The sequence below is a fragment of the Danio rerio genome, chromosome 19, assembly GCF_052040795.2.
Source record: "Danio rerio strain M-AB ecotype USA chromosome 19, GRCz13ab, whole genome shotgun sequence".
In the NCBI taxonomy this organism is placed as follows: Eukaryota; Metazoa; Chordata; class Actinopteri; order Cypriniformes; family Danionidae; genus Danio; species Danio rerio.
In genome coordinates this window covers 39,400,133-39,423,458 of record NC_141039.2, presented here as the reverse complement: position 1 = coordinate 39,423,458, position 23,326 = coordinate 39,400,133, and the positions used below count along the sequence as shown (strand labels likewise).

The 23,326-nt window shown below is 34.0% G+C and overlaps 2 protein-coding genes and 1 long non-coding RNA gene across 3 annotated transcripts in view; all 3 read right to left on the bottom strand.

Annotated features, from left to right (window-relative positions):
• The window catches only part of LOC141379159 (uncharacterized), a 136,018-nt gene that overhangs the window by 8,464 nt on the left and 104,228 nt on the right, over positions 1-23,326 (bottom strand). The window lies entirely within an intron of this gene.
• smim12 (small integral membrane protein 12) lies at positions 3,696-7,655 on the bottom strand. The gene is given in 2 exon segments (NM_001013528.3): positions 3,696-4,791; positions 7,552-7,655. A coding segment is annotated over 1 exon segment (276 nt). The 5' UTR covers positions 4,770-4,791; positions 7,552-7,655; the 3' UTR covers positions 3,696-4,493.
• On the bottom strand, positions 9,154-22,746 carry pef1 (penta-EF-hand domain containing 1). The gene is given in 5 exon segments (NM_001003643.1): positions 9,154-9,935; positions 15,306-15,449; positions 15,637-15,792; positions 20,642-20,903; positions 22,707-22,746. Coding segments are annotated over 5 exon segments (813 nt in total). The 5' UTR covers positions 22,728-22,746; the 3' UTR covers positions 9,154-9,705.

The window sequence follows — 23,326 nt, the reverse complement described above, 5'->3', positions numbered from 1 at the left end:
AGAGTTGTTGAATAACTACAGAGAGATTTCAACTGCTGTCTGGGCTTTTCATGCCTTTTCACACCTTCCCTTTTTCATGTGTTCAATATTTTCCCCATGTCATTTAATTTTATTAAACACAACTTCATTTCTAAACGAATTGTTTTTAATTTCTTTGTATGGATTTGGATGGATTGCTTTAGTTGTGATATGGTGAACATTTAAAGTCAACAGCACCTTCAAAAATGATGACTTTTTACATACTTATTTTTACCCGCTGTATAACGGTGAAACAAAACTAGCTTCAGATGATCGATCAAGATATAATGAGGTGAAATGTTCAGTTTGTTAAAATTAATTATTTCTACATTAACATTATTGTCTTTAATCTGCAGCATTGGCAAACAGCCATGAGCACAAGCTTCATGGCGCATAATGACACAAACATGATTTGACAGCGGATATATAATGTATATTACCAAACATTTTTCTAGTTATTCAAATTATATCTAGAAGAAATGGGCTGAATTATTGTCCCAAGGCTTTGCAGTCAATAAATTTGAGTCACTGCTTTATCGTGACATTAACACACATTTCCCCCGAAAACCAGAACAGAAAATCCCAGCAGAATCTGTTGAACAAAACTCACATTGAGTTTACAGTGACGTAAAGGTTTTAGTAGCGACTTGAAGCCTTTCACTGAGCTCAACAGGAATATTGCTTCAAATATAACCTTTTATAGAAAATTGTTTTGGGCAGACAAGCCGGCGGTGCCTGGTTTCAGCATGTATGCACTTTGCTGATGCACATCTAGATCAGCACTCATAAACTTTCTCTGGCTTGTTGGCAGCAGTGAAGCACAACTTATGCTGGAAAATGTTAGGGTTACCTTTAAGTACACTCTGGTGATTTGTGAAGTCTTGTTCTTCTAGTCTCTATTAATCAAGCTGTGTGCTGAAAGCAAAAATATGTGTGGCAATGAAAAAAGCCAGTGCATCTGTTCTACAAAATCATGTAAGGTAACATAAATACACTACGCAGGCTACATTTTCATGACTAAAAACTAAAAAAAATCTTTTTTTTTTTAATTTCCACATTGTTAAAAATGATTTAGGATCCACCGTGCCAGGTAAGTAGATGATGCATCATTGTAAAAATAACCCTACATGCCTGTGCACATGCGGTTCTGTAGTCCAAGGGTTCCCAAACTTCAGCCTGTGACCCCCAAAATAACAATGCCAGTGACTCGTGACCCCCAATATCCTCTGAGGTGGTTATAAATATACAAACCTTCCAAATGCAAAATGGCTCAAACACACTAATATAGGCCCAAGTCTTTTCTTTGTTTAATTTTGGAGAACGCCACTTAGAGGTTATCCTCCATGTTCAGTTGTGGGCTGTATTTAACTTTAATGTATGCGAGTGCTGCAAAGGTCAGAAAGTTTAGCCTGGTGCCATAAAATCAATCTTCTGCTGCATCTGACCCTATTAGGTCTTTAATCTAATATAACAAGGCCCCAGGGCTCGCAATCCAGTGGAAAAAAAAAAAGTTTAATATGGGGAAAATATGCTTTTTATAATAGTTGCATAAAATGATTTAGATTTTTGGAAATCACCAAGCTAACATTTAATTATCCTGCAACCCCCCGAAGGGGCCCGACCCACAGATTGGGATCTGCTGTAGTCCACTATTGTTTTGTTTGTCAAATACTCGCATATATCTGTAAACTAAACAATAGATTTGTTTAGGTATTTGTATTTCCTATGTGTACATTTTAAAAAGTCAACAATGCAAATGATGCACACAAACCATCAGGATGTACAGTTGAAGTCAGAATTATTAGCCCCCACCCCATTTTTTTTTTTTTATTGATAAACCTCAAAAAAGCAAACTGAAATTAAATGTTTCAGGTTAATGTTGTAAATGCATGAAACTTTTAAAAATGTAACGACTGTCAAGTGATAGATGGCGAGCAAATCAAGAAAAAAACCTGTGTAATTCTGTTATAAATAAGATATAAATTTCTGTAGTGTTTATTATAATATATATATATATATATATATATATATATATATATATATATATATATATATATATATATATATATAAACATATATAAACAGTATAGTAGTTAATATTGGGTGCCTTCTGCTACTGCTTCTGCTACTATATCTGCCTTCAGCTACTGAACCCCCGCTGCTGGAATCAGTAGAAATGATCAGATATGCTCCAACATTAGGCACATTCAAATCAAGACAGAAAACCCATCTGTTTAGCTGTGCCTTTACTGAATGAGCACTGTGCTACGTCCAACAGATCGCACTATTGTGTCTTTCTGTTCTTTTTTATTCTTTTATAACCCGTTTTGACACAATTTAATCGGTTTTTAATCACTGTTATTATTTATTTTAATTTATTATAATTGTCTCTTTTATTCTTGTTCATGTAAAGCACTTTGAAATGCCACTGTGAATGAAAAGCGCTATATAAATAAACTTGCCTTGCAAGTTAAGAAAATTACTCATGGCAACTTTCTTTACCTTCGGCCCACTAGCCTCTATCAAGTTTGGTTTTTGGCCCTTCATAAGAAGAAGTTTGGGCACCCCTGGTATAATGCATCAAGCCATAAAAAGACTGTACTACAACATGAAAGTATATATCTTAATAATTAAAAAAGAAATACTAATTCGAATGAGCCTAAAACTGGCTTTTTTTTCTTTTTCTTATGCACATTTAAACAACGCAGACTGAAAAGATCAAGTGCTATTTTGGCTATTTCGCCTGGATTTTGCCTACCCAAATTCAAAAGCTTCCCAAATCCACATGCAGGGGTGTAAATGCAAACGTCTGGTATCGTTTTGAAGAAAACATTTTGAATTTTCATAAAACATTGTTGAAAGTGATTAAAATAATTGTATATTTTGTGTGTGCTATAATAAACCCCTCCGAAAACATTCATAAACTAAAATTTGCAAGTACCTTTCAGGTTCTGTGTGGTCTATGTTGCTGTAATTATTTTGTTGGTTCCTGCACATGTCAGCCATCATAGGAAAAAAAAACCGTCTCAATCTAATAATCTATGCAATAGTTATTTTACTCCAACTGATGAGAGAGCGGAACCACTTATGGGGGTTTTGGGCCAATACGAACCATTAAAATTTAAATAATGAGGAAGTAAATTATGTCACAGACTTAATACTCGTTAAACAGAGTTTAGGTTAACTGTAATTAAAAGAAATAAAGCAGGGTTCAAACACATTTTCACTACTAAATCTCCAAGACTTTTCTACGATTTTTCCAAGACTTTTAAGTAAATTTTCATGACCTAATTTTTCATGCATTGTCTACATAAGCTTGGTAAAAACAATACATGTAAAAAAAATTATTACAGCATATTGTAAAACACACAACAATCTATTTAGTTTCAATTTATATCTATGTAAAATTGATTTAGATAATGTTCACACTGAACTAATAATGTGAGAGTATGTGATTGGCAAAGGACAAAAAAGAAGACAACGAACCAATGTTCAAGTATACAGATATCTGTTTTCCATGACTTTTCCAGCTTTTCCATGACCGTGTGAACCCTGGTAGATTGTGTTGTGAACTTGAAATTGAGCCAAGAAATGGACACCCGGTCCTATGTATGATTCTTTCGTGTCATGCAACATGAAAAATTCACTAGTTGGAAAAATGATCCAATAACCAGCACTAAAAGTAAACCGAGTCTTTACATTTATTACATGAACACAAGGCAGCAGCCTCCCACACACTTCAGCACAAATGTTGGCCAAGGCAATTACCACTGACATTTAGCTGTAACGAAGCTGGGGAAAGCAATATATGCGTAATGAGCTCCACGATTGATTTTACTGTACTGTACATGTAAATGGACACAGAGATAACTGGTTTAAAATGCTTCCACACACTCGAAAACACGTGCAAAGTTCTCACGTTGCTTTTATGCTTTTACTTGTCGCCGTGTTCATCATTACCAATTACCAGAAGACTACAGTGACGACACTCGCCTGAAACATTTTCAGGTCTAACTCAAGTGTTGTCTTGTATAAATGTACTTTTATTCAAGCGGACACAAATTCAACAAAGGTGGTCTTTCTTTGAGCTTTGGTCTCATGAGCATATGACAGGGAGAACGAATGGAAAACTTATTAAAGCTTTCCAAGTTTGGACTTGGGCAATGTAGTCATGTGTCTCTGCATGCCTAAGGGCAGAAGATGAATGTAAGGAAGTCTCAAAGAATAAAAGCTGTAAAATATTCTCTCAGCACTCAGTTTCACCAGCTGGCCTGGTAAATATTACAGCAAGACTCCGTATAATTAGGGCAGCATAACAAAGTGGCATAAGAGTGGACGTGAAATCACCCCCCAAAAAAAACCCTTCTCTGTAAAGATCCTGTCCCCGGAGCCGTGAAGTGTAACAAATGAGCCCAAAGTTTGAGACGTTGTGCATCACTATATGGTAATCAGGATTTCATGACGTTTAATAAAACTTAGCTCTTCACCGCTCGGTTTCTTTCCAGCACTGCTCTCGGTGTGAATTCCAGTTTGTCCTTCAGGCTGAGGACCTGTGTGCTGTCCCGACCGTTCAGTTCCTCTAATTTACGATCCTCCCGTAGTTCTGCAATGCCCCTTTCCTCCCCTGGAGTATTAGGAGTCCCTCTGATAAACCACTCTAGATGGTAGCCGACAGCTCCCACCACAAAGGCCACCGGGAAGGTCACGTAGGGTGCATAAGTGCGCATGGCAGTCCAGAAGATTGGCCACATGGTTGCAGGCTCAGAAATGCACCTGAAAACAAAAATCAGACCAAGTTCTGGAAGGTTATTTACGTTGGGGAAAGGTGCTTTAGTAAGTAATGCATTACAATATTGAGCTACTCCTCAAAAAAGTAACTAGTTGCTTTACTTAGTTACTTTTAGTGGTAAGTAAAGCCTGGTTTATACTTTTGCGTCAAGTTTTCGGCATGATCCGTTGCGCATGCAATGTGCATAGCCTTGCATTTATGGTTCAGGATTGGTAGAGCTACGCATCGATGAATTTGCTCTTCAGTGTTTAAACTCTCAGTAATGATTTTAAATCACACTGAACTGAGCTAAACTGAACTGAACTTAAACACTAAAAACTGAACTACACTGTTCCAGTTACTATGACCATTTATGTGAAGCTGCTTTGACACAATCTACATAGTAAAAGCGCTATACAAATAAAGCGGAATTGAATTGAATTTATACTTCTGCAATATGTTTCTGTTGCTCTGCAATAACACTTCCGAAACGCTAGCTGCCCACATGGAAATAACCTATATAAACATGTATGTTTTAATATAGGTTTTGAAATAGGGTTCTGATATATTCTGACATTTATAAAATTGGCAGTTTTCCTATATCATATGTACATATATATTTACCTATATGTTAGTAAAATTATTCATAAATTAAATAAATTACAGCTGCTAGACAACATTATTTAAAATCCATTTTTAATTGTAATTTACTTAATCAAATAATACAAGAAATAAATGTAGTATGAGAACAAAAACAAGAGAATTAACAACAATAAGGGAAAGAAGGAAAAAAAGACAAACCATGTGTTATATATCTTTTTTTTCCACTATCTTCATATAAGAAAGAATTGACCTTGTAAATGTTTTAGGAAAACGTGTAGACATCACGTTCCATCTTTTCCATCTGCCCTCACTTACTTGCCATAGTTAAAATCCATAACATGCCAATTACAAGTGATACCAAATTTAAGTGGCACATCCGTACGTTTTTTTTTTTGCACTTTTTAAAGTTATTTCTTAGTTATTGCCTTGATAATAGAAAATATGAACTAGTCAAGGCATCATGTATGACAGTTGCCAAAGTGAGATATGAGCTATACAGGAGACATATCATGTATGAACATAAAGGGCTTATTTGTGGATATGAAGAAGCAATACAGGAGACCTATTTGGCCTGTATGTGCGCACACACACAAACACACACACACATATATATACATATATATATATATATATATATATATATATATATATATATATATATATATATATATATATATATATACATACATATATATATATACATACATATATATATATACATACATATATATATATATATATATATATATATATATATATATATATATATATATATATATATATATATATATATATATACATATATATACATACATATATATGGCTGATTATATACAACATTTATATTGACATCTATTAAAAGTTTGCATTATTTTGATTAATTATGGGGGTGACATGGTGGCGCAGTGGGTATTCCTGTTGCTTCACAGCAAGGTCGTTAGATTGAGCCTCGGTTGGGTCAGTTGGCATTTCTGTGTGGAGTTTGCATGTTCTCTCCATGTTTGTGTGGGTCTCCTTCGGTTGCTCCTGTTTCCCCCACAGTCCAAAGACATACACTATAGGTGAATTGAATAAGTTAAAGTGGCAGTAGTCTATGTGTGTGAAGCTGAATAAGTTCATTCTGCTGTTGCGACCCCTTATTAATGAAGGGATTAAGCCGAAAAAAAAAATGAATGGATTAATTATGGAGTGATGTAATGAGATTAACTCTAATATTAGGAAAATGCTAACATGTTCATTCATTAATTTTCTTGTCGACTTAGTCCCTTTAATAATCCAGGGTCGCCACAGCGGAATGAACCTCCAACTTCTAAAATCCAGCACATTTTTACGCAACCTTCCAGCCGCAACCCATCTCTGGGAAACATCAACACACTCATTCATACACACACTCATACACTACGGACAATTTAGCCTACTCAATTCACCTGTACCGCATGTCTTTGGACTGTGGGGGAAACCGGAGCACCCGGAGGAAACCCACGCGAACGCAGGGAGAACATGCAAACTCCACACAGAAACGCCAACTGAGCCGAGCCGAGCCAAGGATCGAACCAGCGACCTTCTTGCTGTGAAGTGACAGCACTACCTACTGCGCCACTGCGTCGCCATGTTTTCAAAACTAACTAAATATTTAATATTTTTACATAATAACTTACTTGCAAATCGGTGCAGACCTAGAGAATAAATGCCTCGTTTACGTATTTAAGAACATTTTAAAATCACTGGCATACAAATAAATAACGTTTGCAATACTTGATGTAATCAAAGAACTGGGGGGATGTCTGGTGATTCAACTAACGTTAACGTGATTTTCCCTCGTCACGTTCTGTGTGCATTTTACATTAATAAACCTTCACAAGTTTTATAAGAAGCTAAGTAAACAACACTGTCATAATGGTTTTATAGAGCAAAATGAATTAAATGACATTAGAAGTGATTGAGTAACAACTTTGTCTCTAAAGAATCACGTAACCGGCACAAGGGTACTGGTGTCAAAACATGAGGCGCACGAATATACATGAACACGAAATATGTTCACTTAGAAATACTTCTAAAACTATACAGAATACCCTGCTGGCGATTTAGTGCGTAATATTTCACACATTTATCAAATCATTGGCGCGTGCGTTTATAAAATCCCATGACTGTACAGTACGTACCTCTATCTCTAGGTGCCTCCACTTCCTGCCTCTGCGTCACAGTAAGCAACGATGTGATTGGCTATTTCTGCATGTCAGAATGACGTTTTAAAGTGTCATTCGTTCAGGGACACACACATGAGAAAAAAAAAGGTTTCATACAGGATGTCCTGTTAAAACAATACTGACACCTTGTGACCAAAGTTGTAACATACCGAGCAATTTCATGAACTTAATTTGAATAACCATTACAAAAATGATGATAACATTATTATTATAATTATTTAAACTATTATTATTGCTATTATTTTTAATGGTAGTAGTAGTAGTATTACTAGTATTATTCCTAGTGTTGTATATTAACTGTAAACAAAGTGTCAAGGGAAAAAAATAAAGGTATGGCTGGGTTAAAGAGAGCATAAACATACAAAATGAATAAAGCAATTGGTTTTGGGACAAAAAAAAAAACTAAACAAGTTGGTATAATAATAATAATAATAATAATAACAATGACAACAACAACAACAATCCTACCACTATTACTAACACTAACAATAATGATAATTATAAATGTTATTTATATACACTCATTTATATTATATTATTATACACACACATTTGTGCATAGATTCAATAAGGAACTGGAAAGATTTTATGTACATGATAGCATCACACAGTTGCTGCAGATTTGTCGGCTCCACATCCATAATGCGAATCACCCATTCCACCACATCCTAAAGATGCTCTATTGGATTGACCCTGGTGACTGTGGAGGCCATCCGAGTACAGTGAATTCTTTATCATGTTCAAAACCCAGACTGAGATGATTCGTGCTTTATAACATGGCGTGTTATCCTGCTTGAAGTAGCCATCAGAAGATGGGTACACTGTGGTCATAAAGGGATGGACATACTTAATAACACTCATGTAGGCCGTGGCGTTGACACAATGCTCAATTGGTACTAATTGGGCTCTAAGTGTGAACCGTTGATACAAGGCAGGATGGATTCATGCTTTCATGTTTTTGACACCAAATTCAGACCCTACCATCCGAATGTTGCAGCAGAAATTGAGACTCATCAGACCAGGTGTTTTTCCAATCTTTTATTGTCCAATTTTCTTGAGCCTGTGCAAACTGTACCCTCAGTTTCCTGTTCTTAGCATGTTCTTCTGCTGCTGTAGCCCATCCGCCTCATGGTTGGACATGTTGTGCTTTCAGAGATGCTTTTCTGCAGACCTCAGTTTTAACGAGTGGTTATTTTGAGTTACTGTTGCCTTTCTATCAGTCTGGTCCCAGTAGATCGATAGTTTCTGAAAAACTCAGACATGCTCGCCTGGCACCAACTTCTTCATTCTGATGCTCAGTTTGAACTGCAGAACATCGTCTTGACCATGTCTACATCCCTAAATGCACTGAGTTGCTGCCATGTGATTGGCTGATTAGAAATTTGAGTTAAAGAGCAGTTAAACAGGTGTACCTAATAAAGTGGCCGGTGAGTGTACGTATACTAGAATTCAATATCAGCACATACCAATTTAAAACATATACTTTATTTAAAAAATGAACAAAATTAAAAAAATACAACAAAAATAAAAACTTCACGAATAAACAAATACAAGAAATTAATTCATTTTATTTTATTTTAATTAGAAGCAAAAACATTAAGACAAAACAAAATCAATATATGGAAGGGGGACGAGAATATACATAAATAAGAAGCTTTGGAAAGGTAAAGCCAAGCAAAGCTGCCTTTCAAGCATTAATATTAATTTTCATGATTTTGCATAATATTTAAAAAGTACAGAAATATACATTATAACAAAAAGAAAATTAAAATATTCATACTTTCAAGACAAACTCTGATTAATTAGTAAACAGTGCTTGCTGCATAGCTAATGGCATTTTATTCACATGCACCACTGACATTTTTGGCAATAGTTTAGTCTTGAATTACTGTATTAGATCTGCCTTAAGCAGATATCATAACAGTCATCTCTTGCAATAAGTTCTAGTTACATGCTAAGCTAATTGGCAAAGTTATATGAACACAGTTTTTAGCTCAGAAAGGCACTGCTGAGGGTATCAAGTGTGGTGCCACTCATTCATTCATTCATTCATTCATTCATTCATTCATTCATTCATTCATTCATTCAGGTTCAAGCGTCTGGATTGTTTTACATGAGTCTGGTAATGGCACTGGATAGAAAGTCTTCATAACTCATCCTCACGTTGCCGGTCATGCCGGTGTCTTTCTCTCTGAAGGCCTGGGTCATGCTCTGGAGCTGCGTACACACCTGAATGAAGCGGTCCAGCTGGAGAACGCCGGTCCCACCGCGCACAGAGTAACGGTTCACCAGCTCCTGAATGAACTGAGGACTCAGATTGTAGCCCATCTGAGATAATGCTGCAAAAAACACAGTGGGGAACAGAATCAGTGTGACATGGATTAGTTGACTGCGTGAATTTGATCAATAATGTATACAGACATTATAATTCAGAAAACCTGATTCAATTTTCAAATGTTTTCTATTTCAGTAGTCTGTTTTTAAATTATATCTATTTATGTCAATTTAAAGATGAATTTACAGCCACTATTACTTTACTCTTGAGTGTCAGAAAACAGTTTAATATGCTGATTTGCTCCTCATTAAACATTTAATTATTATTATTTCTGCAATAAGCTTGCGGAAATGTTTTTCAGGGGCTAAACAAAAATTCAAACATCATTTACATCTTTTTTTTTTTCCAAGCTTGTATTAATCTTTTTTTTCTGTTCAACTGTATTTTTTCTTTTCCTGCTATGGGTGTCCATGGCTAACTTTTCAAACATTCTTCAAAATATCTTCTCCTGTGTTAAAAAACAAACTAAAACAAATAAACTCTTTGGAACCACTTGAGGGTAAGTAAATGGAGTATATTTCAATTTCCGAGTGAACTATCCCTTTGATGTTTTTCAATTGTGATGCCTGATTTCGAGCCTGGTTTCTCTCGAGTTTTTTCCCCTTCACTTTCGTCAATTGGTGAAGATTTTTCCTTGCCACAGTTGCCATTGGCTTGTTTGTTTGGGACTTGTGGAACTGCACATCAATGGATCTGTTCTTCAGTGTTTGGGCTTTCAACAGTGAAAATTAAACCACCCTGAACTGAACTTCAACTCTGAAAACTGGACTGACGAAGTTTCAATTTACTAGAATCTTCTGAGTGAAGTTGCTTTGACACAATCTGCAAAGTGCAACATAAAAAAAGATGAATTGAAGCAGTTTTTTTCAGATTGAAAAAAAAAATAGATATATATATATATTGTAAAATATATACACTCATTGGGCCACTTAATTAGGTACAACTGCTCATTAACTCAAATTTCTAATCAGACAACAACAATGCAGCAACCTAATGCATTTAGGCATGTAGACATGGTCAAGATGATCTGCTGCAGTTCAAACTGAGCATCAGAATTGAGAAGAAAGATGATTTAAATGACTGAACGTGGCATGGTTGTTGGTGCCAGAAGGGCTGGTCTGAGTATTTCAGAAACTGCTGATCTACTGGGATTTTCATGCACAATCATCTCTAGGGTTCACAGAGAATGGTCCAAAAAAAAAGAAAATATGAAGTGAGCAGCAGTTCTGTGGGCGCAAATGCCTTGTTGATGTCAGAGGAGTATGGCCAGACTGGTTCGAGCTTATAAAAAGACAACAGTAACTCAAATAAGCAATCGTTACAACTGAGGTATGCAGAAGAGCATCTACATGTCCAACCTTGAAGTGGATTGGCTACAGCAGCAGAAGACCACACCGAGTGTGGCCACTCCTGTCAGCTAAGAACAGGAAACTGAAGCAACTTGCACAGGCTCACCAAAATTGGACAATAGAAGACTAGAAAAACATTGTCTGGTCTGATTAGTCTCAATTTCTGCTGTGACATTCGGATGGTAGGGTCAAAATTTGGCATCAACAACATGAAAGCTTGGATTCATCCTATTAAGCATTGTGCCACAGCCTACCCGAGTGTTGCTGACCATGTCCATCCAATGTACCCATCTTCTGATGGCTATTTCCAACAGGATAACGTGCCATGTCAAAAAGCGCGAATCATCTCAGACTGGTTTCTTGAACATGAGTTCACTGTACTCAAATGGCCTCCACAGTCACCAGAGCTCAATCCAATAGAGCACTTTTAGGATGTGGTGGAATGGAAGATTCGCATCATGGATGTGCAGCCGACAAATCTGCAGCAACTCTGATGCTATCTTGTCAATATGGACCAAAATCTATGAGGAATATTTCCAGCACCTTGTTGAATCTATGCCACGAAGGATTAAGGCAGTTCTGAAGGCAAAAGGGGCTTAAACCTGATACTAGTAAGGCGTACCTAATAAAGTGACCAGTGAGTGTAAATATAAACTAAATATAAAATAGTTAATCATTAAATTAAATGCATTCTTTCTTTTTCTTTCTTTCTTTTTTTACTCTCTTTCTTTATCTTTCTTTTAGATAGATAATTAATTTTATAAGATGATTAATTTTATTATATATCTATAAAATAAATTCCAGACTGAGAAAAATACATCTTAACACCAGATGCAAACAGGTTTGTGCTTCTTATTGAGAAATAAAGGACTTACCCCCCCCCCCCCCCCCCCCCCCGCAAAAAAATACTAAATCTAAATGTGTTATTTTTCTCCACAGGTCCCACTCTCAGTTGTATTTTTGCACAGTTTTCATCAACACTGTCACTCAGCAGTAATCGTCCATGCACTTTCAGGCCTATTCACATCTCTATAATGGCTTCAACTATCGCAGCAGATGAAACATTGCTCCAGCAGTCGTGAATAGCCTTGTTCATTCAAAATCAATGAGTATAAAAAAGGCACTGCAAGACAGCGTCTATGAGTTTTGTGGTTATTTTAAGAGCAATTTCTCATGACGTCTCAACAAATAAAATTGCACAGGATTAGATGGGAAAAAAGAACTTCATCGAAGAAAACACAAGCTTATAGCATCTGCCTCTTTCCTTTTCAACTTGTTTGTTATGCAACTGCAAAATCTTGAGCGTTTATATGACCTAACCTTTCTATATTTACACATTTGTTGTTGTTTTTTTTTTTTGCCAGGAAACTTGACTAATCAAGGATAATTGTAATTATGCTTTGTCTATTGAGAAATTCCTTAGAGCAGTAAACAAAAACACTGTAATCTTCAAATAGATATGTGAAATGCTATGTGAATATCTTTAAGGAAAAAAATACAGAAAACAGTTTATGAAAGCAGCAAAAAACTTGCTGTGTTTAGATTGAGGCTATGATTAATTCACTGACCAAGCCTTAATATTATAGCAAAGTCATCGACAGAATTCATCACATGCAAAAATTGCTTGATTAAAAATGCACTGCATGTAAATAAAAACTAGTGGCGAATGGCTGGTAGGTTCAAAGGATATAATATAATACAATATAATATATTTATAATAATGATAATTTGACAATTTGTAGTATACACTGTTAATTTAGATTATTTAGATATAGCAGAATTAAGATCATTATATTACAGTGTTCGGCATAAATGAGTACACCCCATTTAAAAAATTTGTATCTATTTCTCTGTGAATATAGGTGATATATTTTGGTGCATTTGTTCAAAACTGATTTATCAAACAGATATATTTATTAAAACAATATCTTAGTCACCAAACATCTTTAGAAATAGAAAAATAATAAATGAATGGCACGGTGGCTCAGTGGTTAGCACTGTCGCCTCATAGCAAAAAGGTAGCTGGTTCGAGTCTTGGCTGGGTCACTTGGCACTTCTGTGTGGAGTTTGCATGTTCACCCCGTGTTTGTGTGGGTTTCCTCCGGGTGCTCCGGTTTTGGCATTATTGTATGAGTGCATGAGTGAATGTGAGAGTGTATGGGTGTTTTCCAGTACTGGGTTGTGGCTGGAAGGTTATCCGCTGCGTAAAACTTATACCAGAATAGTTGGCGGTTCATTCCTCTGTGGCGATCTATGATAAATAAGGGGCTAAGTCGAAGGAAAACAAATGAATGTAGATAATACATTTAACTTAAGCAAAATATTTTTGTGCACCCCCCACCCCCCAAAAGAAACAGAAAAACTACAAACTGTACAAAAATATTTTTTCCTCTTGCTTTTTTTGTTTTTAAGTTTTTATTTAAAATTTTTCACTAACATAAAAATTTGGATGTACTCATGTTTGGATTGTTCTCTCAAGTTATTTTCTTAGATTACCCTAAGATTTGACTTTAGTACTGACTAAACTAATGTATATGCACAAATTATAGGCCTGCACGATTAATCGTTTGTAAAACGAAATCGCCATTTAAAAAGGTGCGATTTTCAAACTGTAAAAGCTGCAGTTAATTTGATTATTACTAATGGCGAGGAAGGTGAGCGCAAGTAGCCTAATTAAAATGCTCCAACTACTTAAAAAGCAGACAACTGTTACAAAAGAACCTATGACCCCCATTTCACTGCTACGGATGAAGAAAATAAAAGCTGTTCCTCTCTCAATATATAATAGTATTATTATTATATATACTTATAAATCATACATTTCAATTCAAAAGGTTTTGTGTTGTAAAGTTAAATCTAAAACTGTGTATGGGAAGCTTTGTCAGTGCACCGTGAATGTCAAAGATTCATGTGAAAAATGTAACAACCTAAATGTAAAGGTTTTAAAGGTTTTATACATACACATATATATATATATATATATATATATATATATATATATATATATATATATATATATATATATATATATATATATATATATATATATATATATATATATCCTTTATTTAATTAATTCAAACTAGTGTAGTTATTATTTTTAAACAACATTATTGACTATTTATTAATCTGTCATGACAACTGACAACTTTACTAGATTATTATTTTTTTAAATTAATTAAATAGAAGCATAGTGTAGCAAAATTCGTGATTGTGCTTGGTCTTTCTTTGGTGCTATATAAACCACCACATCATACCAGCAGCTCTTTTTATGAAAATATAGTAAATCACATTAGAAACTGCAAATTTGATCAGATAACAAATACATTATTATCAAGCATCATATTAAATATTTGAGGGGTCATACTCATATATACGGATCATTATATTATACTATATTATGTTATATTATATTGTATCATATATAACATTACATTATATATCATATTATATCAAATATATTTATATTATACATCATATTATATCATATATGATATGATATTATATAGTGTATTATATTGTACTATATCATTGTATATTGTATTATATTATATTATATTATATTATATTATATCATGAAATATTATTACATTATATTATATTATATTATATTAAAATTAATGCTTTTAAAATATTCCTTCTGCACATCAAGCCTGAATATATTTGATTAAAAATACAGAAGTTAAATTTGGAAAATAATACATTTGATTATAATTACTCCTGTGTTTTAAAGCTGCATTTTCTGCTAAATTACTTCTATAACGTTTAAAAACTTGATTTAAAATAAATTGAACCCTTTATCAAACAATGCTGAGCAGAAACCTTTGCCAGAGTCTCCACAAAAACATAAGCAGTGTTCACCCACCACTGTCAAGTATTTCAAGCCAGTGCATTTGGCTCCTGAACACAGACTAGCAAGGCGATGTTGGAATCTGTGATTACTCGCTTTAACTGTCGTCATAACAGTGTGAACATGTGTCCATAACAGCAAACGGTCATCTCTCCTGACCCCTAAACAGACTCACCCTGGTGCATCTCATTGGTGTTGATTGATCCGGATCGGTCACGGTCGAACTGCTGGAACGCTGCCCTCCACTGCTGCAGAAACGTCCACAATGCGGAGAAACCAAACACATCCACACGGCCCGATTTAGTCTTGTCAAACATATCTGGAAATGAAGACAAAGCACAGATTCCTACTTCAATTTCCTTTGGCGGGCGTCATCAGATGACTTCTATTTTTGCATTGTTTGCTTGACATTGCGGTGCTCTAAATTCAGTTATATGGGGATTTAAGTATCCACTCGATAATGTAACTGCTGTCAGGAGGTTTATGTTAACAATGGAAGCACTCACTGAGCATCATAATGCAGGTTTCGTCATTGAAAGAGGAGTTGTTGAAGTTCATGAGTGCCTGCTTCAGCTCTTTTGCATTAATGTAGCCACTCTGGTCTGAATCCACTGTTGAAAACCACTGGTAGGCTTCAGGGTTCACACCGGGTGGAACGTTACCTTCAATAGATGGATAAAGAAAGACTATGTTAGTGAATCTGATTCATTTTTATTCATTCATTTAAGGTAAATCAAAAATCATTCATTCATTCATTTTCTTTTCAGCTTAGTCCCTTTAATAATCTGGGGTCGCCACAGTGGAATGAACCGCCAACTTATCCAGCACATGTTTTACGCAGCGGATGCCCTTCCTTGCAGTAAGGCGACAACACTACCTATTGCGCCCCATTCAAAACTTTTCAATTGAATTAATAAAACCTAAAAAGGAATACATTAGTAAGTCTGATTCATTTTTATTCATTAATTTAGGGCAAATTAGTTAGTTCACAAATTTTAAATTGAATTTATGAAACCATGAATTAATGAAACCAAAACAGGACTACATTAGTGAGTCTGACTCATTTTTATATATTAATTTAAATTAGTCCATTCAAAACTTTTAAATTGAATTAATGAAACCATTTTCTTTCATTTTAGAATATTAACATACTACTACTGATACCTTATTACTTCAAGAATCATTAAATGCGCCCCAAATGGCACACTATGCACTTACGCACTCAAAAGCATAGTATATGTAAGTAGTTTCGTCTCAAATGAAACACTAATGGCTTTTACTAAGCGGAAATATAAACAGTTTTCCTGATGACGTATATAAACAGTTTTCCTGATGACGTTTGACAGTTGCCAAATTTGTGAAAAAAATTACCAAACTACCAAATAATACCTGCCATGAGTATAGCTGCATTCAACATCAGGATGTGGTATAATCACTCTTGTAGGAGAATCTAGATCTCTCAATCCAAAATATATAAGCTCCACCACTTTCACTACATAAGCAAAGCAGTGGTCTTTGAGTATTTCACACTTCATTTTAATGGTACATCATCTGTGAATTTAAAGTACACCTATTATTTTTAAAGTTTACAGTGTGAATGCACTACTTACACTATTATACTACAAAATGGTACAGAACTGCATTAGCATGCGATTTGGGATATACCTAATATTTTTTAGTTTAAAGACAGTTTAACCTAAAGGGCAATTATTTTACCCCCTTTTTAAATATTTATAATAAGTCTTTTGGAATAAGTTAAGAAAGAAAGAAAGAAAGAAAGAAAGAAAGAAAGAAAGAAAGAAAGAAAGAAAACGAAAGAGTGGTTTGAAATGATAATTATTAATATGATTAATATTCATTTATATTTTAATTGTTTGAATTTGAGGGGACTTTCAGGTGTTTTGAACTGAAGCACATTAGTGTACGACAGTGTTAGTTTAACATAGTACTATTTTAATATTTATTTGAATTAACTAGTCTGCATTTAAATTTAAATTTGAAAAAATATATTGTAGTCTTTTATGTATATATATATATATATATATATATATATATATATATATATATATATATATATATATATATATATATATATATATATATATATATATATATATATACATATATATATATATTCTTTTTATTTACATTTTGGTTGAATATGTCTATATAGTTAATTATTTTATATAGGTATTTTTAGTTTTAGTTATTAATTTAAATACTAAACTACTATATTTCAACAAACTAAACAAAAACAAATGATAAATGACAGACAGAACATTAGTTTAAAATTAAAAATAACCCTAGTGTATACAGCAGAAACTAAATTAGCTCATTTATACTCACATGACATCTCTTATGTATTGAATAGAGCTGTTTAAGATACAGCATATGCATAAATGTGCAAAAGAAATTGTTCATTACTTTGAAAAATGAGCAGAATGATGATGAGGACAAGCAGTCCTACAGGTCATTTTTGAGAAAAAAAAAAAAAAACATTGGAAATGGGTTGAACATGAGCAAGCCTATGCTGTCAGTGATATGTCGTCTCGGTCCCAAGAGGGACAAGAATAAGTTGTGCAATTTGGTGAAGCGCAGACGGTCACTGTATCCCTCGGGAGGAATAAGCACTGTTCAGAGGACAGTCTTCGAATCTGACAGCCATTCCCACAGGACATTATAGAATACTTATGGACTTAAACGCAGGCAGACACAACCGCACGAACCTTTTCTCTCGGAATTACCACACTCATCACTCTAATTCTCCCCTGGGCACGTTCTGTACCAGATCAGTACAAGATGCTTGTGCCATCCTGTGGTGTATCAGCATCAGTCATTTGTGAGGGGCATATGACACAGCTGCAGAGCAGGAGGATCAAGGACCTTGTCTGCAGCGCCTTCATAAATTCCGATCTTTCGTCTTTTATTCACAGCCCTCGGCCACTGCATGCCTGATGGAACTGCAGCGGCTCGCGGTGTCTTAGCTGCCAACCCTGACACTCAGACATCATCAGTCAAAGCAGCCTAGAGCTGCTGCCGACCACTCCTGAGACCACGCTGAAAAATTCACAAGCTGGAGCAACATCTATTACGCTGCATTTGCAGATGTATGAAGCTGTGGAAAACATTCGGTTAAAAGTGATAGATTGCAAACCACATTCCTAGTATATATTCCTATCAGATCCTGTTTAGGAATGTTTATTGTATAATAAAAGGGATAGCTTACATATTAAATTGATGTCATCATTTGCATACTATTTATTTGTTTCAAACCAGTAAATATATATATATATATATATATATATATATATATATATATATATATATATATATATATATATATATATATATATATATATTTTTTTTTTTTTTTCTTTTTTTTTTCTTTCAAGTAAACACAAAAAAAGATATATTAAATAAGGCACTTTACAATAAGGCTGTATTAATTAATGTTAGTTGATGTATTTACTAACGCGAACAAAAAACAAACAATGCATTAATTACGATATTTAATCCCATTTTTAAGGTTAGTTAAAGGAAATAAAGTTAATGTAGTGTAATGACATTTTTATTTAATGGCATGTCAGCAACAAAAGCTATTTTAATGGCAAGAAAATCTCAATAATTAATAAACAATAAAAACCAGCAAACACATAAATACATAAATTAAATACGATTTTTAGCGTTAATACATGATAAAAAGTCTAAAATTGATCCAGGTGTCACTTTGTTAAAAATGTCCTTAAGAAAGTTAATTTCATAAAAAAGCCTTATCATTAAAGTAGGACAGTGCAATAAAATGTGTTTTACAGTAAGGGGATTTGTGCAATTATTCATTGTTAGTTCATATTAACTCACAGTGCTTTCATGTTAACAAGCATGGATTTGGATGTAAATACACATTACACATTAATAATGCATTAGGAAATGCTGAACTATGATTAATAAATGCTGCACAAGTACTCTTCATTATTAGTTTATGTTAGTAAGAACATTAACCTATGAAACCTTATTGTAAAGTGTGACCATTTTTCTCACTATGGAAGCCAATGGTTACATGTTTCTAACATTCTTCCATATATCTTGTTTTGTGCTAAAAAAAAAAAAGAAGAAGAAAAAAAACCCCTCAAAAGTGGTATGGAACAAATCAAGTAATGTGATTAAATGATGACAATTTTCATTTTTGGATAATCTATTCATTATTGAAAGTAAAATGTTGTATATTGTTTTAATAATGTATGTTGTAAAAATATTTTGTAGATAAATATATTGTATACTATATAAATATATTGTATAATTTAAAATAATGCATATTGTATTGTTTTTTGGAGTATGTTGTTGTATTTTGCATTGTCTGTATTTTAGAGCCAGCACCTAAGCTTTTCACTCATCATAGTACACGTGTGGCTGATGATGTGACAATAAAAGTGATTTGATTTGAAATAGGAGTTAAATGTATTAATTAAAAGATTCTAAATTAAAATAATATAGATTACATTTCTAAAGGTTGTGGCTGTTAAAAGACACTTAAAAGCTTTTTTCCAGGTCAAAACTACACTGTTTGTGTCTGTTACAATGGTCACTGTGTCAGATTATGCATGTTTGATTATTAAGATTATTGTCCCTTCATAGACAAGAAATTAGTCTAAAAAGTGTATTATTGGAGCACAAAACTATATTTTATTCTACCCCTTTGATTAACCCGTTTTATTTTCTCATTGATTGAGTGATGACTCATGGCAGTTTCAGACAAACTTATACTAAGAAAACAGGGTGAGGTGGTATTTTGACTCAAAATAAAATGCTGTGTTGTGTAGACTTTGTTATAGCTTTGCTCAACGTTTTGTTATTTTACTGGTTATAAGGGAAAAGAGCATTATTTTCTACTGATTTCAAGTACAAACGGGATGAATGAATACTCTTGAATATTCTTACAAATATAACAACCTTTTCACAAGTTCATATTCAGCTTTTTATTGGATTTTGCATTCTGTTACGTGATCATTTACTTTTCAAAGGCAGGTTAGCAAGATGAATATGTGTTTTTATTTATATCAATTCACTTTAAAAGTTCTGCTGAAAATATTGAGATTTTACCTACAGATCTTACATTGCTTTTGTTTCAATAGTCTATACCGGGTAATGCTAAATACAGTAGTCAACATTTAAAGTGGACCAAATGAGTATTTCAATACTGTCCTAAGTCAAGAGTGGATATTGTCCAGTAGTTTTAGGGCAACTTTGATACTTTTTATTTTTTTATTTTTAATGTTGACTACTGTTGACATATTAATAAAAATACAATAATCATAATTCAAGCCATGCACATTGTTTGCATTTTAAAAACTTAACTATATGTTATAGCATCAATTCAAGTTTAGCTTAAGAATACTTTTTAGGGCCAATGGAACCACACAAATATGCAAACATGAATAATTTAGAAGTACATATGTATGTTACCTATATAATACTCAGCCCAACTAAAACACAGCAGAGTTATACATCTCTAACCGGCTGATCCCTGCTGACGGTATGGTCCTCCTTGAGGTTGTCCATAACCTCCGTACGGACCCCCTGGAGCTTGACCCCCTCCGTATGGTGCTCTTGGACCAGGTTGACCATAAGATCCATATGGAGACCCTCCTCCATACTGTTGCCCTGGAGGGGCACTGCCATAAGGTGAACCATACTGTCCAGCAGCAGGACCACCTGCATATGGTGCCCTTGGAGGCTGCTGCCACTGGGGAGCATTACCCCCTGGTCCCGAATAACCCTTTGGAAACAAGTAAAGAAAAGCATACGATATTAACTAGCTGAAATGAAATGCTGGTCATTGGAGTAAAGTTGGTTTTATATTCGCACATTCGTTCATTTTTGACCAATGACAATTTCTGACATGCTACTTTGAATATTGGGTCTTAAATTACAAGCAAGAACGTCTTCAAAACAACATAAGCACTGTTTAATTGACTGAACATTATGTACTTTGATAATGATTGGCTGCTAATATGATTTCCCTTATTTTGAATTTCCAAAGAATAATTTTCTGAAATGACATTTGGTACCACATTTGCGAATATAAAACCAACTTTACCTCAATACTGTTGTCAGTTGTGGTCTATAACAAAGACAAATGCAATATCAAAGAATAATTAATAATAAAAACATTTCAAATGTTAATATTATGCTATTGTATTGAGGTTAAATTAGTTTTATATTAACATATTCAGACTTTGGTGTTCAATAAAATACTAAAGCAGAATGTAAAAAGGCTAATACTGATTAATTATAACGGCATACTTTTTTGAGCACAACTTGTGACACTGTCCCTAAACTGTTTACCACGTTACATTGAATATTGGGTTTTAAATTACAAGCAAGAATGTATTCAAAACAACATATGCACTATTTAATTGACTAAACATTGTGTACTTTGATAGAAATTGGCTGCAAATATGATTTCCCTATTAAGAATTTCCAAAGAATAATTTTCTGAAATAATATTTGGTACCACATTTGCAAATATAAAACAATTTTACCTCAATGCTGTCAGTTATATAATTGTATTAAGGTTAAGTTAGTTTTATATTCACACATTCAGACTTTGGTGTTCAATAAAATACAAGAGAAGGATTTAAAATGCCTAATACAGGTTAATTGTAATGACATACATTTATGTTTCACACTAACTAACTTCTGACAGAGACATGGTCCCTAAATAGTTTACCATGCTACGTTGAATATTGGGTCTGTAATCACACATATGAATGGCTTCAAATCAATATAATCACTATTTAACTGACTGAACAATGTTTTACTTTGATAGTTATTGGGTGCTAATGTGATTTCCCTATTTTGAATTAGCAAAGAATACTTTTCTGAAATTATGTGAAGAAAGTGAAAGTGAATGTGCGAATGTAAAACCAACTTTACCTCAATTATAATTGTCAGTACAGCAGTAAACAGAAACAGATATTGATATTCCAATTCCGAGGAATAACACGAGAGCACATATAAATTTACGTAACGTTATTCAATCCATTCACGTCACTGCATTTTTTCCATACAATGAAGGTGACTGTCTAGCATCCTCTCTTGTGTTTTGCGGATGAAAAGTGGCAACATTAATACACGAAGTTATACTGGTACACGTTGTTATACTGTGATTATAGACCCTGGAATACATGTGAAATACGGTTTACTGACGGATGAGGGGAAAGAACACCACGGCTAGATTCAAGAGAGACATTTCTATTGTTAATCTTCGTCATATGACATTAATAGATGCGTATGTTCACTAACGTTAAAACTACTGAAAGGCACGCGATTAACTGATTTGTTCAAACAAAAACCAAGGCATTGTACTTGTCATCACATTGTACATCACAGTAGCAACAGGGCTAACTGATTAGCCTAAAAGCCTGTTTCTACAAATATTTACGCGATTGTGCGAGTAATTAAGCATAATTTCACTATACATTAAGTTCAGATTCTAAGACACAAACCGGACACCCACATAAACATAAAACACACATATATTAATGTCAAATAGTTAAACCCGGAAGACAAACTTTACCTGTCCGTATTGATAACTCATTCCGCGAAAAATCTTTAGCAAATGGAGCGACTGGGGTTTATTTAACAAAACCCGCCTCTTAACGCTGATTGGTGCGTTTTCACGTTTGTCAACGGAAAAGCCTCATATTTCAATTTCTGATTGGTTAAAGCAATGGAAAATTGCTCATAGCTTACACTGTGAGTCACGCTATGTACGTAATGACACGTTTTGTTGTAGTTACCATGTTTATAAAGGAGGATAGATATAATATGTAAGGTAAGAGTTAACATTTTTTTATGAAACTTGAAATGAAAGTTCATCAAATAAGGTTTTTACACAGAGCCCTGTGACTAAAGATTTGTCCTGACTTGACTTGACATTGTCATTAGATGATAAGATCTAACCTTATTTTGACGATCCGTTTGTTGAATTTAAGTTACATTGCATCTACATGCAAACTAATTCTTATTAGATTTTAAGTAGACTGTTACTATTAGTAGGGGTTAGGTTTGGGGTTAGTGTAAGTTGACATGTACTTGCAAAGTTTCTTATAGTCAGTTAAACGTCTGTTGAAGGAGATATCAAGCAGACAGTCTACTAATACTCAAATGGACCATCAAAATAAAGTGTTACCAAAT